A 14686-nucleotide genomic window follows, 5' to 3' on the forward strand; every position below is an offset into this window, starting at 1 on the left:
CCTCTGCCTCTGCTGCATGACTTCTTTCACAGCCAGCAGCGAGGACCCACACTTTGGTGGGCTTCCTAATTTAGGGGTTCCTCCGCCTGCGAACACTTGTACTCTTGAAAATTGAGATCTGCTATTTCACCAAAATTGTTCTCAGCAAATCCAAAGACAACAGCATGGAAAAGTGAATAAGGTCTAACAAGAAACCACATGGAAAGGGAAGGAGTAAAGAAGAAAGCAGAAGAGGAATACCATGAGAGTTCGCACGCGTGCGCGCACACACGAGCACACCCTAATGACCACCCACAAAGGCCAATGCACGTATGGGGGCACGTAGTCAGACACAGGCCCAGATTAAAATGAGGCAGCTGTGTCTGTACTTCTAGGCGAGTGCGTATGACAGAAAGGTTGGTTTGGGTTTGGTGCTTTCAGACAGGAGACAAACTATGCACCTCTTCAAAAACCAACCCCCACAAAATGCCATTCTACAGGGAAATGTGCCTGGCTTGCACTTGGAGGGCTGAGTTCTCATTCTCAACAGTCTCTTTCTCCTTCAGCCTCCAGGCCTCTCGGGAGCACTTGGCTGCTCTGTTACTCTTTCTACGTGCAGCTCAGTACTTGTTAAATTTCAGTGGCCAAGGATGAAGGCTTTGGGAGCTATCCTAATTGTGGACTGTGGTTTCAGTTCAGACTTAGAGTACTTGGGTTTACTATAGTCAAACATTTCCTGGGCAGGGATGTTGGAGAAAGCAAGATCTCCCCAGTTTGGTTCATACCCCACAGGGACATGAATGGTGTCGGGATCAGTGGGACTCCATGCCCTGTGGTTTGCTGGCAATAGCTGACCTGGACTGATGAGATTCTTCACACAGTTTTGAAACTTCATGCTGGGTGAATAGAGCCCAGATTCAGGACCAGAAAAGAAGGACCAGCTGAATAGCTAACCACAGCTCCAGAATGTGAAGGCCATGGTCGTGATGACACAGTTTTTACATTCTAACAATCATAAAACACTGACTGGGGAAACAGTGGACTGTCACTCTCTTCATCCAACTCTTTGTATTTTTCTTTATTCCTTACTAAAGGCATCTTTGTCATGAGAGAAGAGCTCCTTCAATGGCTTCCTCAACAGAGATTTGGGAAGCTAGTAGAGATGGGAGAGAGGGATTAATGTGGGTTTAAGGTGGGTATACTTTCTTCAATTCACTCAATTTTTTTTCTCACGAAAACCCCAAGCTTCTCAAAATGTTGTTATAGTATTTCGTTCTTCCTTTGTTAATAGTGTTCACTTTCAAGTTGGTGGAGAAGACAGGGAAGGGAAAAAGTTCCTTAGATCTCTGTATATATCTGTATGAAAAATTGAAAGAATCAAAAACATAAACAAAACAGAACTTCCAGAATCCAAGGATAGTCAGTTCTTGGAGAGAGTCCAAAGGGTTCATGGTCTGCTCATTGAAGTAAGGGTTCCTACTTGTCTTGAACCCCTGCGCTCACAAAAATTCAAAATTGCAAAAAAAGAAAGGAAAAAAATTAAATAGTTGCAAAATGCAGAAATACCTCTTCAGGATTGCATGGCTCTCTCAGCCTTATTTCCTGGAGCCTGGGAATACCCACCCTTCACACCCTTGAAGAAGGGTCACTATTTTCCAGCCCTTGACAGCTCTTTAGCGTCCTACTTAGTGCGTTGGGACATCCATGTATAGTGGCACCAATAAGAGTCGTGTTTATTTTTAAGATATTTCAATTGCATTTTATTTCTGCTGGGGTATAATAATAATAATGAGCATTTTCAACTATGAACTATTAAAAGCTAAACTAAGGCACAGTAAACATTTTAAGAGTTTATCTGAGCAAAAATAGATTTGAATGGGGCAGCACCAAACCAGAAGTGGTTAAGAGAACTCCACTAACTGGAGCTAGAGGCTTGACTTTTATAGAGAAGATGCAGAAGCAAAGCAAGAAATTATTTGATTGCCAATAGCTTCAGTGGCCGCCTTATTTGGGAAAGCCAAGTTGGCTCTTTGTGATTGATTGTTCTTAGGTTTCAGTTTCTTAACTTTGAGGCATTTACAGGCTTAGGTTTCGATTTGCTCACATAGGTTGCTAAGGTATCAGAACCATCTAAGTCTAATGACTTTCTTGTTTAATCAGCCACTAAAAACAGGCACTTTCTCACATGAAATAATCCTTTATGCAGGCATTATCGCCTTCATTCTAAAAAGACAGCATTGAGGATTAAAGAGGCTAAGATATATATTCAAAGGGATAAATAACCTGCCTCTTTTACCTCAAATGCATGTATAGTTGGCTTTCCATATCTGTAGGTTGCAGATTTGGATTCAACCAAGTGCAAAAAATTTGAAAGAAAAAAATTCCAGAAAGTTCCAAAGAGCAAAATTTGAATTTGCCATGCGCTGACAACTATTTACATAGCATTTACATTGTATTAGATACTGTAAGTAATCTAGAGATGATTTAAAGTATACAGAAGGATGCATGTAGGTTAAAAGAAAATACACCACTTTATATACGGGACTTGAACGTTTGAGAATTTTGGTATCCACAGGGGGTCCTGAAATCAATCCTCCTTGGGTACTGAGGGATACTGTACTCTTCCACCATGGTATACTGTCTCTTTAGAATGTGTATTAGTCAGGATAGGCCAGGTAATGGTGCAGTAATAGATAATACCAACATTTCCATGGCTTAATAAAACAGAAGTTTATTTCTTATTCAATCCAGAGTCTATTCTAGGGCTGTATTATAGCTCAGAACTCCAGGCTTTTTTCATCTTGTGGCACCTCTATAGTTTCTGGACCATGAGAAAAGAATATGGAGAAATTGCATACTGACATTTATTTATTTATTTATTTACTTACTTATTTCTTTTACTTTTTTATTGAAGTATAGTTGATTTACAATGTTGTGTCAGTTTCTGGTATACAGCATTATGATTCAGTTATACATTTATATTCTTTATTTTATTTTATTTTATTTTATTTTATTTTATTTTATTTTATGAGTTATAGTCAGTCATACTGACTTTTAATGCTTTCATCCAGAGTGATAACAGAGCATTTCCACTAATATTTTCTTGGCCAAAGAAACTCACATGGTCATGCCAAATTTAGATAAGTAGGGAGGATCATCCCCCTGTGTGTCCAAGAAAGGAAGAGATTCATAAATATTGGCTAGCATTAGCAATGTCTATCACTGAGTGTAAGTTCCTCAAAAGCATGTATCTTACATTATTTTTCAATTTTTGAATATAGAAATCACTCAATAAATGATTAATGTCTGCCAGGAGTCACCAGGGCTGCTATTTACCCTTCCTTTATTCTCTAATCTATAGTTACATTATACTCCTTGCCTCTTGCACCATTAATTTGTTGTCAGTACCACATAACCTGCTAATTACAAGCCAATACTAACAGTTGCTCAAACTATCCCTGCCCTTTTCTTTGATCTGAAGACAATTGTACCTGTATCTTCTTGCTAGGAGTATATAAAGGCATCATTGACGTTTTGTGTATAGCATTTTATAGTTTACAAAACATTTAAACATATATTTTCCTTTATTTCACAAAGTAGGCACATTTTTCTCAGTTTTACCTTAGACAGTAAAGTGTCATGTTCAGATCTCCTAACTTATGTGTATCAGATCTGTGGCTTCCTGAGAAATTCAATGCTAATCCTGTTTGACTGAAGTACTGGACACTGATTTTTTTCACTCACTGATTATTAAGGCTAAATTTTAATTGCATCCTTTCCTTTATAAGATCAATCACATTCCTCATTGTCAATCTTGTAACTTTAATAGCCATAGACTTTGATAGAATGCAGGATGAAGGTGAGTACACAATTAATATTAAATATGTACACACACCCTGAAGAAAGATTGAACTTAGTTGATCATATTTGTTGATGTGGCATGGAGAACATGAATTTTCCTTGAGACACTGAGAGAAGACTGTCAACATAAAGAGTGGGAACTTTTCAGACTTGGGAGGTAAGTTTAGAAGGAACAATGACAATGTGTTAATTGTGTTCCCTTCTATGTGTTAAGTGTGCTCCTTGGATCTTTCTATTTTGAAATCAGTTCCACCTAGTGGTGCAGCCAGAGAAATACACCAAGAACTCATCAGTGTTAATAGTTGTTTAGCCATCAATACCTTCTAGAAGCTTTGAACTATTGCCAAAGTAAATAAGACCCACCTGTTGGCACAGTGGTAGATTACCTCATAAATAGTTAATGTTTAGACAATATGCTTTGTTGGATAGGTTGATTGGATAAACTCTCAATTGATTTATGAAAATACTAGTATCACAAAGTACTGTTTTGACAGATTATGATGTTGATTTAACTGAAATTGTGAACTACCTGACTTCTTTTCTTCCTGTCTATGATAAAATTTCATCTTGCTTTATCAAAGACAACTCACTGAGGGTTTGTTATCTCAGTATGAGTAAAAAATAATTTAAAAGCCTGACATCGTGTGTACCTAGTCTTAGGAAATTAGTTGTTGTAGAGCTTGATTATAGAAGCATTATAGCAAGAAAATAAAATCTGTTAGCCTGAAAATATTTATAATTCAACTTTAACTGAAATAAACATGTGAAAGTTATCTTCAGATACTGCTGATAAAAATATACTATAATAATTTTAGTATTAATTTTAATAGTAATAATTTTTAAGACAATTATAAACAATAATTTGAAACTGTGCTGAAATTACTATGAGTATGTTATTATCTCACTTGCCTAGCTTCTAATTAATAAGATTCCCCTGACCATCCATCCATAGACGGATGTTAAGCGAAGTTCTCAAGAATGTAGTTATCTCAGTTTTCCCTAGCTAGCTGTTTGGAGGGTCTGTGGGAGAAACAGAGAAGAAAATTCTTCACTCAAACTCCACCCTTTCCAAATTCTTGGTAGTAGTTAGGAGCTGGAACTCTGGAGTCAGGCAAATTTGGAATCAGACTCCACTGCTGCCCATTAGTAGTAATTTATCTAATTCTTAGTCCCTTCTTTTGTAAAGCAATGGTAAAAATAATACCTATTACTTTAGAGTTATTATGGGAATCAACTAGAGATTTTGCGTAATGCCCTTAGCCCAGTGACTGATTCAGGTTCAGTAAAAGTTGATCCTCCTCTCTCCTTCCTTTTTTCTCCTACTCCTCCTCTTCCTCCCTCTCTTCTTCCCATGTTTTCTCCTTTTCCTCCTCTTTCTTCTTCACCTCTCCCCTTCCCTTCATCTTCTTCTTTATTATTTCTCTTTTTTATTATTGACAGGAAACAAGCTTAGGCTGTGTCCACATGAGTTTAGGTTTTGTCTTCAAGAGTTCCTAAGAAGCAAGACAAGGTTCAGAACAACACACTGTGGAAACCCACTATTACAAATCATTGCCCAAGTTTATTCCTCCTCCTCTCTCTTCTGGGGGAAAAAATGGTGAGAGGAAGAAGTTACTTCATACTATGTCACTCCATTCTGGGGTCCTTGGGAGGTGGGATCCTGTATAAAAACCCACATCTTGCAAAAATTTGCAGAAGGCTGTCCTCTATAGGACCTTGTGAATATAATATCTGCACCAGAGATTCAAGTTCAGTAAGAAAGTAACATTCAAGGTGTAGTGTCTTGTGGTCAGTTAAGAAAGAGAAAACATCCTTCTTGACATGCATACACCACCAAATGCCTCATCACATTTCCGTTCTTCAATCTGTGGTAGCCAAAAATAGATACACAAACAACCCTCCGAAGATCCTCACTATAATTTTCATGAAAATATTGAGTTACTGGCATCAGAATGACTTTATTTATGACTCAATCTGCTCTCTGAATGGAGTTTTAAGAGATTTATGAGACCTGCTAATGTTTGGTCTATCCTCAGGGCTCCGAACTGATCTCAGTTTTTGAGAACTTGTTTGGAGGTTCTAGCAGGGGAGCACAGCTACTTGTATACCCTTGATCGAGAAGAATGATCCTCCACTACTGGGGATGGTCGTCCTCTTCGACCAAGCATGAGCTTCTGGAGGGACACACATGGAGCCATGAGGGAGGAAGGGGACACCCGCCTAGCTAGTCAGAGATCAGTCAAATCAACCCTGGCGATCAATAGGGTGACAGATGTCGCAGCCAGATTGCCCTCACATCCGCCCCATTCTAAATTTAGCCTTTTTGTGAAGTCTTCTGAGATCTTCTTTCCAAATTCAGCTTCTATGTGAATCCTTTCCTGGCTACCTCATGTGCTTTCAAGATCTCTCTTATGTGCGTCCGTAACATGGTCCTTCATACTTTCACTTAGCCCTCTACTGTGCTGTGAATATCCTTTTGCATGTCTGTTTCACCATTAGCTATCTCTTCCTGGAAGGAAGAATTATAATTATCTTTCACCTCACAAGCCTAGCACCCAGTTGTTGGTTAAATAAATTTTCAGGTTAAAAAAATAATAAAGAACTAGGACTAAAATGAAAAGGTTAACTGGTAATGCAGTCTAGTAACTAACACAAGAGGAACTATGAGAATTCCATATCAATGTAATATTTTGTTTTTAAAAGGATAATTAATTTAATCAGTAATTCAACATTCAATCAGTAAATATGTGTTGAGCGCTTATGGTTTGCAGACACTATTTTAGATCATAGGGAGACAGTAACGAACAAAGCACATAAGATATTTGATTTCCTGAAGCTTAATAAACTCTAATATGTGACATACTCTGTTTGCTCGCTCATTCACAAAATGACAGGTATATGTATGATTCAGGCAAACATTAAACTAATTTTTGGAAAGATGAATAATATTTTGTTTGTATTGTTAAACAGAAGTAAAATTGGATGTTATTTCTTGAACCAACCTTTAATGCCTAGGAATTTCTGAAGCTGGAGTTACATTTACCTTGAGCTGTGATCTAAAATGCATTTCTTTCTATTGTGGTTAAAAAATGTGAAAGCCACTGCCTTAAATTATTTTCTAATTAGAAGATGTTATTGGATTTAAATACATTCTAATTTTTAAAAATATTCCTTTGGCAGGTGCAAGTCATCCGTTTTGAAAATGAGGGGGTTTTTTCGTTTTATTTTTTATTTATTTATTTTTTTTTTACTGCTAGTTATCTCCTTTGTACAAATGTCTAATAGAGGAGCACTTTCCTTTCAAGTGAATGAACAATTAAGGCAGTTTTAATGGACATGTGTTTTCATTTTACATGCTGATAAAACCCATGACTGTGGTTACTGTTGGCTCACGCTTGAGGTTATTTTAAAAGTAATGGTAATATTTACCTTCTCTATTTAGCTTGCTCACTGCTAGCTTCCTGATGTTGGTTTAGAATAAAAGCATCTCCCACTTATATTTTTCCATAGGACATTGTTACTTGTGTCAGAAAGATTTATTATCAGTTTATCTTTTTCATATTTTAATATTTGCGTCACTCTGTCTGCTTTGACTGTGGTCTGTGGTACAGCGGCAGTGGCTCTAGCCAGCAGCAGGTGTACAGGAGACACGCGCAGATGGCCTCCTCCCAAAGGCAGTATTTCTGCTCATCCACTTGCTCTGTGACCCTTACCTGACAAGGTAAGTCTGAACACGATGAACAGCCTCGCCAAATCATAGAGACTGGCTGGGATGCCTAGGCAATCTTTTATAGGGAGAATGTTGAAGAGAATAAATGTATCAATGGGTTGGTACTTACATGTTAAATTAAATGTTAGGATTATGTAATGGGAAGATTCACAAAGTTTCTGTAATTTTAGTAAGAGAGGCTAAAAAATAGTTACATAGTTTTTACTTACTATAGCTTACTTTACATGTGATTTTAAAAATGTTTCACTTTTATTAAAAATTCACCTGTGGGAAGCTAGAAAATTTGAAAAGTTGAAATATGATTTTTTAATCTCTTTTCTTGTGAGTGAAGAAGGAAATTCCATATTGTGTTTGCTGGCTAGTTTTTAATATAGTAAAAGGAGTCTTCATAGAGAATTTTCAGTTTTTAAAACTAAATTGTATTTTATTCTTACTATATATGAAACTATAGAACTAAACTCTTATTTATTTGCACAAATATTACTTGGTGGGAAAAATCCTGGTGCATATATGAATGCCTTCATGCTTTAATGTGTGTACCTCTGTGTGTATGTATGTGTGTCTGTACATGCCAAATATTAGATTGATTAACCTAAGAATCTTTTGATACATATTATCTTTTGCACATCTACATAGCAGACTCTCAGGTATAATCTTTTAACCTTATCATAATATAGCTGGAGATTGTTTTCTATCTTTTCTTTCAGTCTATGCTGAAATCTAAGCAAGCAAATGGATTTTGCCATGTTTCCCGTTTCTTCAAGATTGAAATAATGTGCTTCCAGGCATGTCCCATCTGGACATCCCATGACTCATAACTTAAATATTTAGAAATTCTACCCCTTGACTTTTTCCCTCTTTTAAAGTATTTTTCAAAAATACTTTTAGTGTTTATTAATGAATACTAGATAAATTACAGAGCTGCAAATATATTTTTGGAATAAAATTATTAAAGTCCATTTCTAATTTTGTTTCCAAGTTTGTATAAGAGAACAAAAATGGGATATAGGTTCAGCTCAGAAATTTAGCCAAAATGTGGCTTTCATATAAAGATAAATTTCTTTACTTATATAAAGAATTATATAAACAAATAATATAATTTATTAATAATTATTCATCAATAGTTTTAAAAAAGTTTTATTTAAGGTTTCATTTGACACAATTTGTAAGCAATCTGTTTAATTTTATTAAATTTTTTTCTGGATATGAAAGGGAAATATTCTCATAGTAGGAAACTTGGAATATAGAAAAATTATAGAGAAGAAAGTAAATCTCACCCATTATTTTATCACCTAGGAAAAATTATTGCTAAAATTTGGTATTATTTCCCCTTTGTTTGTTTGTTTGTTTATCTATCTATCTACCTATTTATTGAGTTTAGATCTTATAATCTTTGATTGTAAGGTATTATTCCATACCCATTTTTAATGCTTATGCAAACATGTCCTTGTGTGTGTCTGTGTGTCTCTGTACATGGTATTTTAAAACACTCTGCAAAAGTTTTTTCTTTACTGGACAAGATATTAGTGACACCTTTCTATGTCTCTATATAAAAAGAACCAACTTCTCCAATTTAACATCTTATCGAGCACCATATGTCTACTGATGTTTACGTACCTGATATATGTTCGGTTTTACTTTCTACTTTCATTGCTTGTTACAAAAACTATTGCATTGAATATTTGCTGGGTCAAACAGTCTGGCATTTTAAACTTAAAAAGATACAGATAGAGAAACTTTCCAAAATTAAATGATTAGTTATGCATCTTGTGATCCCATTAAGAAATTTAACTTGCCAGCCACTCACTCACTATGAAAACAACTAGGGGTTGAAAATTTAAGTTCCACGTTAATATTGTTTTCTTCAAATTTATTTTTTCCATTTCAAAAATCCTTATTTAACAAGCATTGTATTATGTCATATTATCATAATTCTTTTTTGATATAAACTAAATCTTAATTTAGATATTTCTCATCATTGCTGCTTTTATTCGTAATCTTTTGCTATTTACAAATTTTTGTTTTAATTTTTATATTGTTAGAGTATTTCCTAGAGTCCCTCAGAAGGTGGTTGTAAATGTATAACTGTTGTCTTTATTTTTCCTTCATATGATTACTATTTAGCTGAATATAGGATTGTTGAGTTGTTATCCTATTTCCTGAGTTTCTAAGTGCATTCCACTGCTCTTGGGATTCCAAAAATCACACATGAGAAGCCCTATGCTAGCCTGATTCTCCTTCTGTTTTATTTTTTAGAAGTGGCATTGCTGAGTTATAATTGATATGCAAAGAACTGTGCATATTTTACATCTATAATTTGCTGAGTTTGGACTTATACAAACACCTGTGATACTGTCACCACAACCAAGGAATTTCTTTTTGAATACCTGTAAGATTTTCTCCTTTATCTTTGGAATCAGCCAGGCTAAGCATATGTGCCTTGATTTTTACTGGTCGCAGGGAGCACAGAAATGAGGTAATGAACTCCTCAGTTCATTTGTTCATTGATTCAATCCTTTATTCATTTTTGTGCTCAGTACATGTTGCACACGTTTTCCAGGCTCTAGGGCTATATAGTATTGAATAAAATAGCCCATTCTCTTATAACACACTATTTTTGTTTGTTTCATCTTATTGTTTGTTCACCCTTCACCCTCTTCCTTCCTCTGCCTTTAGTGACCCTCTAGAGTACATCTTTTTTTTATATTGATTTAAATATATGTGTTTTCTTGAAAAAAAAACCTTAACCTTGCAATGGTTCTTGCACATGCCCTTAACATTCCCCTTGGATGTTTACTTGTTTGATAAACAGTATGTACAAGATACTACTATAAGCACTTTACAAATATTAACTCATTTCAGCCACATAAAAGCCCAGGAAATAATTTATTTTTTCCATATTAGAAAACTGCATCCCCAAGAGTTCGGGTAGCATGTCTAAAGCCACAGAACTGGGGAATGGCCAAACCCGGACTTGAACGGAGGCAGCTGGGCTCTAAAGGCCACCCTCTTCAGCACCTGGCTCCCAAGTTCAAAACCAAACTCTTGACTTCATCCTGCTTCTTACCTTTCTCCAGTCACCATCTTTCCCATCTTAGTAAGTGGGACCTCCACACTTCAAGCTGCTCAGAACAAAACCTTCCTATTTCCCTTGATAACTTTCTCCCAACCCATATTCAATCTGTCCTCAAATCCTGCCTGCTGCACCTTCAGAGCGTATCCGAACTTGACCCCTACTCTCCACACGCACAGCCACTGCCCTGGTCCACACCACCATCTTCCCTCACCAGGTTAATGCAGCAGCTTCCTAATCATCTCACTTTGTCCTTGCCCTCTGCCCCTGTTTTCAGCACAGCAGCCAGAGTGACTCTGTTAGACGCCGTTAGATCATTTTGCTAGATTCAGAACCTCCCAGTGTTTTCCTTTCTCACTCAAAGGCAAAGCTGAATTCTTCCTGTGACCTGTAAGGCCCTATCCAGTGTAGCCTTGTGCAGCTTCTCTGGGCTCCTCATCTATCTTTCTCTGCTTTGCTTGCTCTGCTCCAACCACACTGACACCTGCTATGCTGCAAACACACTAGGCATGCTCCCACCTCAGGGCCTTTGCACTAGCTGACCCCACTACCTTGATTGCTCTTGCTCCAGATATCCATGTGGTTAGCTCCTCACTTCCTTCAGATATTTAATTCAAGGTCACCTTCTTCTGTGGATACCTTATCCTGAAAGTCACTCCCCTCCCTATGTGTTTCTTTCCTGCTTTATTTTTTCTCTTTAGCCACCATTGCAATCTACCATTTTATTTATTATCATGTTTATTGTCTTTGCCAATCCCTACCCCTCAACTAGACTGTAAGTCCCACAAGGGCAGGAAGTTTTGTTGTGTCTGTTCACCACTCTCCCCAGCGCCTAGTGCCTGACAGAGGGAAGGCATTCGTTTGAAATTTTTTGAAAAAGAATGAGGGAATTTCCTTTTTGTTTGTTTGTTTTGTTTTGTTTTTTAGCTTTAGTGTCTTTTAGCTTAGTGTATGTGACATTTCTCCACTTTATTCACAAGTTCGGTGATTGAGTTGTCAGTTGTAGTTACTCTTTTCCATAATTCCTTTACAGAATTTTAAAAAGATCTGATATAATTTCCTTTGGTTATCTCCCTAAATCTGCTTTGGAACTCAGGTGACTTTCTCTTCTAGGGGCTGGGCATGTGGCAGAATTCCTCTTCTAAGCCTGCACAACTTCTGCCTCTCCCAGGCTCTGTCCACCTGGGCACCAGGGATTGTGGCTTGATTTTTAAAAGGCTATGACTTTCCCCTCCTCCCTCCATGACTGCCTTTTTCAAAGGGCACCATGGATGTCCTTTCCTTTTGCTTTATAACAAATTCTCACACCTGATTGCAGACAGTACAACTTTTTCCTCTGCTCAGCATCTTCTGTTGGACATATTCTCCGCACCTTTCACAGAATCCATTCATATTCTTTACGTTTTGAAGAGTGTTGAGGAGGGAACCAAGTCACTCCTGCATGGTCAGTAGAAAGTCTAAGTAGAAGATACCTAACTTAAATGATAGAGTGAGGTTGAGTGCATGCAAATTTCATAGTTAAAAAAAATCCATCTTTCTTTAAGCAAAATGTTAACTATAATTCAAATGTTACATCATTCAAACAACATTACTAGATTTTGCCTGTCATTTGTTCTGTCATGAAATGGGACTGGGTGTCTCTTAAAATAAATCTTACAGATGCATTTGATATGAATACGTTTCCTCCTGAGAATGACTAGAAGACAGAGAGGGTTGAGGGGGATAGATGCATCAAATTTATTAAAACATGCATTTTAGTACCTAATCTTATTCCTCCAATTCTAGTTTTGGACAAATTCAGATTTCTGTGTGGTCTTGATCTAAACTGTCAGCCCAGAGGGGATGAGAAGAGTCAAAAAGGAGGGTAAATTCCTGGAATTCTAAGAGTTGGTGCTGTTTTCCAGCGTTTCCAGAACGAAGTGACAGGTTGTTTACTGACTGCCATCAATTTACATTCTTCCTCCAAACTCTCTCTCCCCTTATTTATATATGTATAACATATAATAATATAATATTTATTGTATTTTTATATAATACATATTAGATATATATTGCAAAATGTATTGCAGATTCCAGAATTTAGCTGAGAATTACAGAATCAGACATTTCAGAGTAATAGTTCAGCTTTGCATTTCCATCACAGTGACCAGCATCAAGCAGATGCTAAAAAAAGTTGTTGAACTCAACTTGGAAATAAATGCTCTTTCCAAAATATCATTTTGTTTTTAACAAGAAGGAATAGGTAAATGTGTTAAAAGTGAGAAAGAATCAAATCACTGATGATTTCCTTTTTTTTTTTTCCCTCCCAGGTTTCTGGGATACGTACATGGAAATAAGAGAAGGGACTCTAACCTGATTATGGATTTTGAAGAAAGACTCCTCATTGCACAAAAGAAAAGATAAACTAGTGGACAGCCCTCAGGAATGATGTCCTTTTGCCACAATGTAATTAATATTTCCTGTGAGAAAAGCAGCTGGTCGAATGATGTCCGAGCTTCCCTGTATAGTTTAATGGTGCTTATAATTCTGACAACAGTGGTTGGCAATTTGATAGTTATTATTTCCATATTGCACTTCAAGGAACTTCACACCCCAACCAATTGGCTCATTTATTCCATGGCCACTGTGGACTTTCTGCTGGGGTGCCTGGTCATGCCTTACAGCATGGTGAGATCTGTTGAGCACTGCTGGTATTTTGGAGAAGTCTTCTGTAAAATTCACACCAGCACGGATATTATGCTGAGCTCAGCATCCATTTTTCACTTGTCCTTCATTTCCATTGACCGCTACTATGCCGTGTGTGACCCATTGAGATACAAAACCAAGATCAATATCTTGGTTATTTTTGTGATGATCTTCATTGGTTGGAGTATTCCTGCTCTTTTTGCTTTTGGAATGATCTTTCTGAAACTAAACTTCAAAGGCACTGAAGAGATGTATTACAAATACGTTCACTGCATAGGGGGTTGCTCTGTCTTCCTCAGCAAAACATCAGGGGTTCTGGCCTTTATGACTTCTTTCTACATACCTGGCTTGATTATGTTGTGTGTCTACTGTAGAATATATTTCATAGCAGAAGGGCAGGCAAGATCAATTGATGCAAATCAGAAGCTTCAAATTGGATTGGAAGAGAAAACTAGAATTTCACAAAGCAGAGAAAGGAAAGCTGCAAAGACTTTAGGGATTGTGGTGGGAGTTTTCCTAACATGCTGGTGTCCTTTCTTTGTCTGCACAGTCATGGATCCTTTCCTGGACTATACAATTCCACCGACCTTGAATGATGCATTGGTTTGGTTTGGCTACTTGAATTCCACTTTTAATCCAATGGTTTATGCGTTCTTCTATCCTTGGTTCAGAAGAGCACTGAGGATGATTCTATTTGGTAAAATTTGTCAGAAAGATTCATCTAGGTGCAAATTATTTTTAGAATCAAATCCATAGAATTATTATACTTTACTGTTTTGCAAAAATTGGTGATCATATTTATAAACACAACCTAATCACATCCACCAAATGCAGGGTTTTTATCGATTATTTGAGTCAAAGATTGTATAGTGAGATGTGATGCTTACATCTTGCTTCTTATTTACCATTCTTACTGTACATACTAAAGTCTTGCAAGTCCAGAATTTTAAGGACTTACATTTTAAAGAACGTTTCCTGCCCTTAGATGAACTGTCATGAAATTGATAGTGGTACCTTACGTAATTGTTCAGTAGTGGAAACTAAGGGGCTGCATTTGGGGACACAAATTAGAATGACTTTGTCATTCATTTGTTTGAGTATATATGCCTCTTTGTAAAATAAACTAAAAGTGTACATTAAACGTTATCAGTAACTGTTTATATATAATTTGCTATTTATTAATTCTTAAATCTCTTGATTTTTATATTTTTAAAATGTTTTTTTCTGACTCTCACACTTGCAGGAAATTGGAAAATAAAGGAAAAAATTAAAATAATATATCATATAGAAAAATGGAAATAAAAATATCACTCATAGTTTACTTCCTGAAAAAACTGTATCATTCAAAATTCTTAAAA

The 14686-nt window shown here is 36.5% G+C and overlaps 1 protein-coding gene across 1 annotated transcript; it reads left to right on the forward strand.

The window, feature by feature from the left end:
• Window positions 1-13041: 13041 nt before the first annotated feature.
• Window positions 13042-14084, forward strand: TAAR1 (trace amine associated receptor 1). The gene has a single exon (XM_010988715.3). It carries the CDS (start codon window positions 13068-13070, stop codon window positions 14082-14084), a length of 1017 nt encoding a protein of 338 aa, XP_010987017.1. The 5' UTR covers window positions 13042-13067.
• The last annotated feature ends 602 nt before the right edge of the window (window positions 14085-14686 follow it).

This window comes from Camelus dromedarius, chromosome 6 (assembly GCF_036321535.1).
Source record: "Camelus dromedarius isolate mCamDro1 chromosome 6, mCamDro1.pat, whole genome shotgun sequence".
NCBI lineage: Eukaryota > Metazoa > Chordata > Mammalia > Artiodactyla > Camelidae > Camelus > Camelus dromedarius.

Excerpts from the sequence above, each read along its gene's own strand:
- TAAR1 (XM_010988715.3), top strand. The coding sequence starts at position 13,068 with ATGATGTCCTTTTGCCACAATGTAATTAATATTTCCTGTGAGAAAAGC.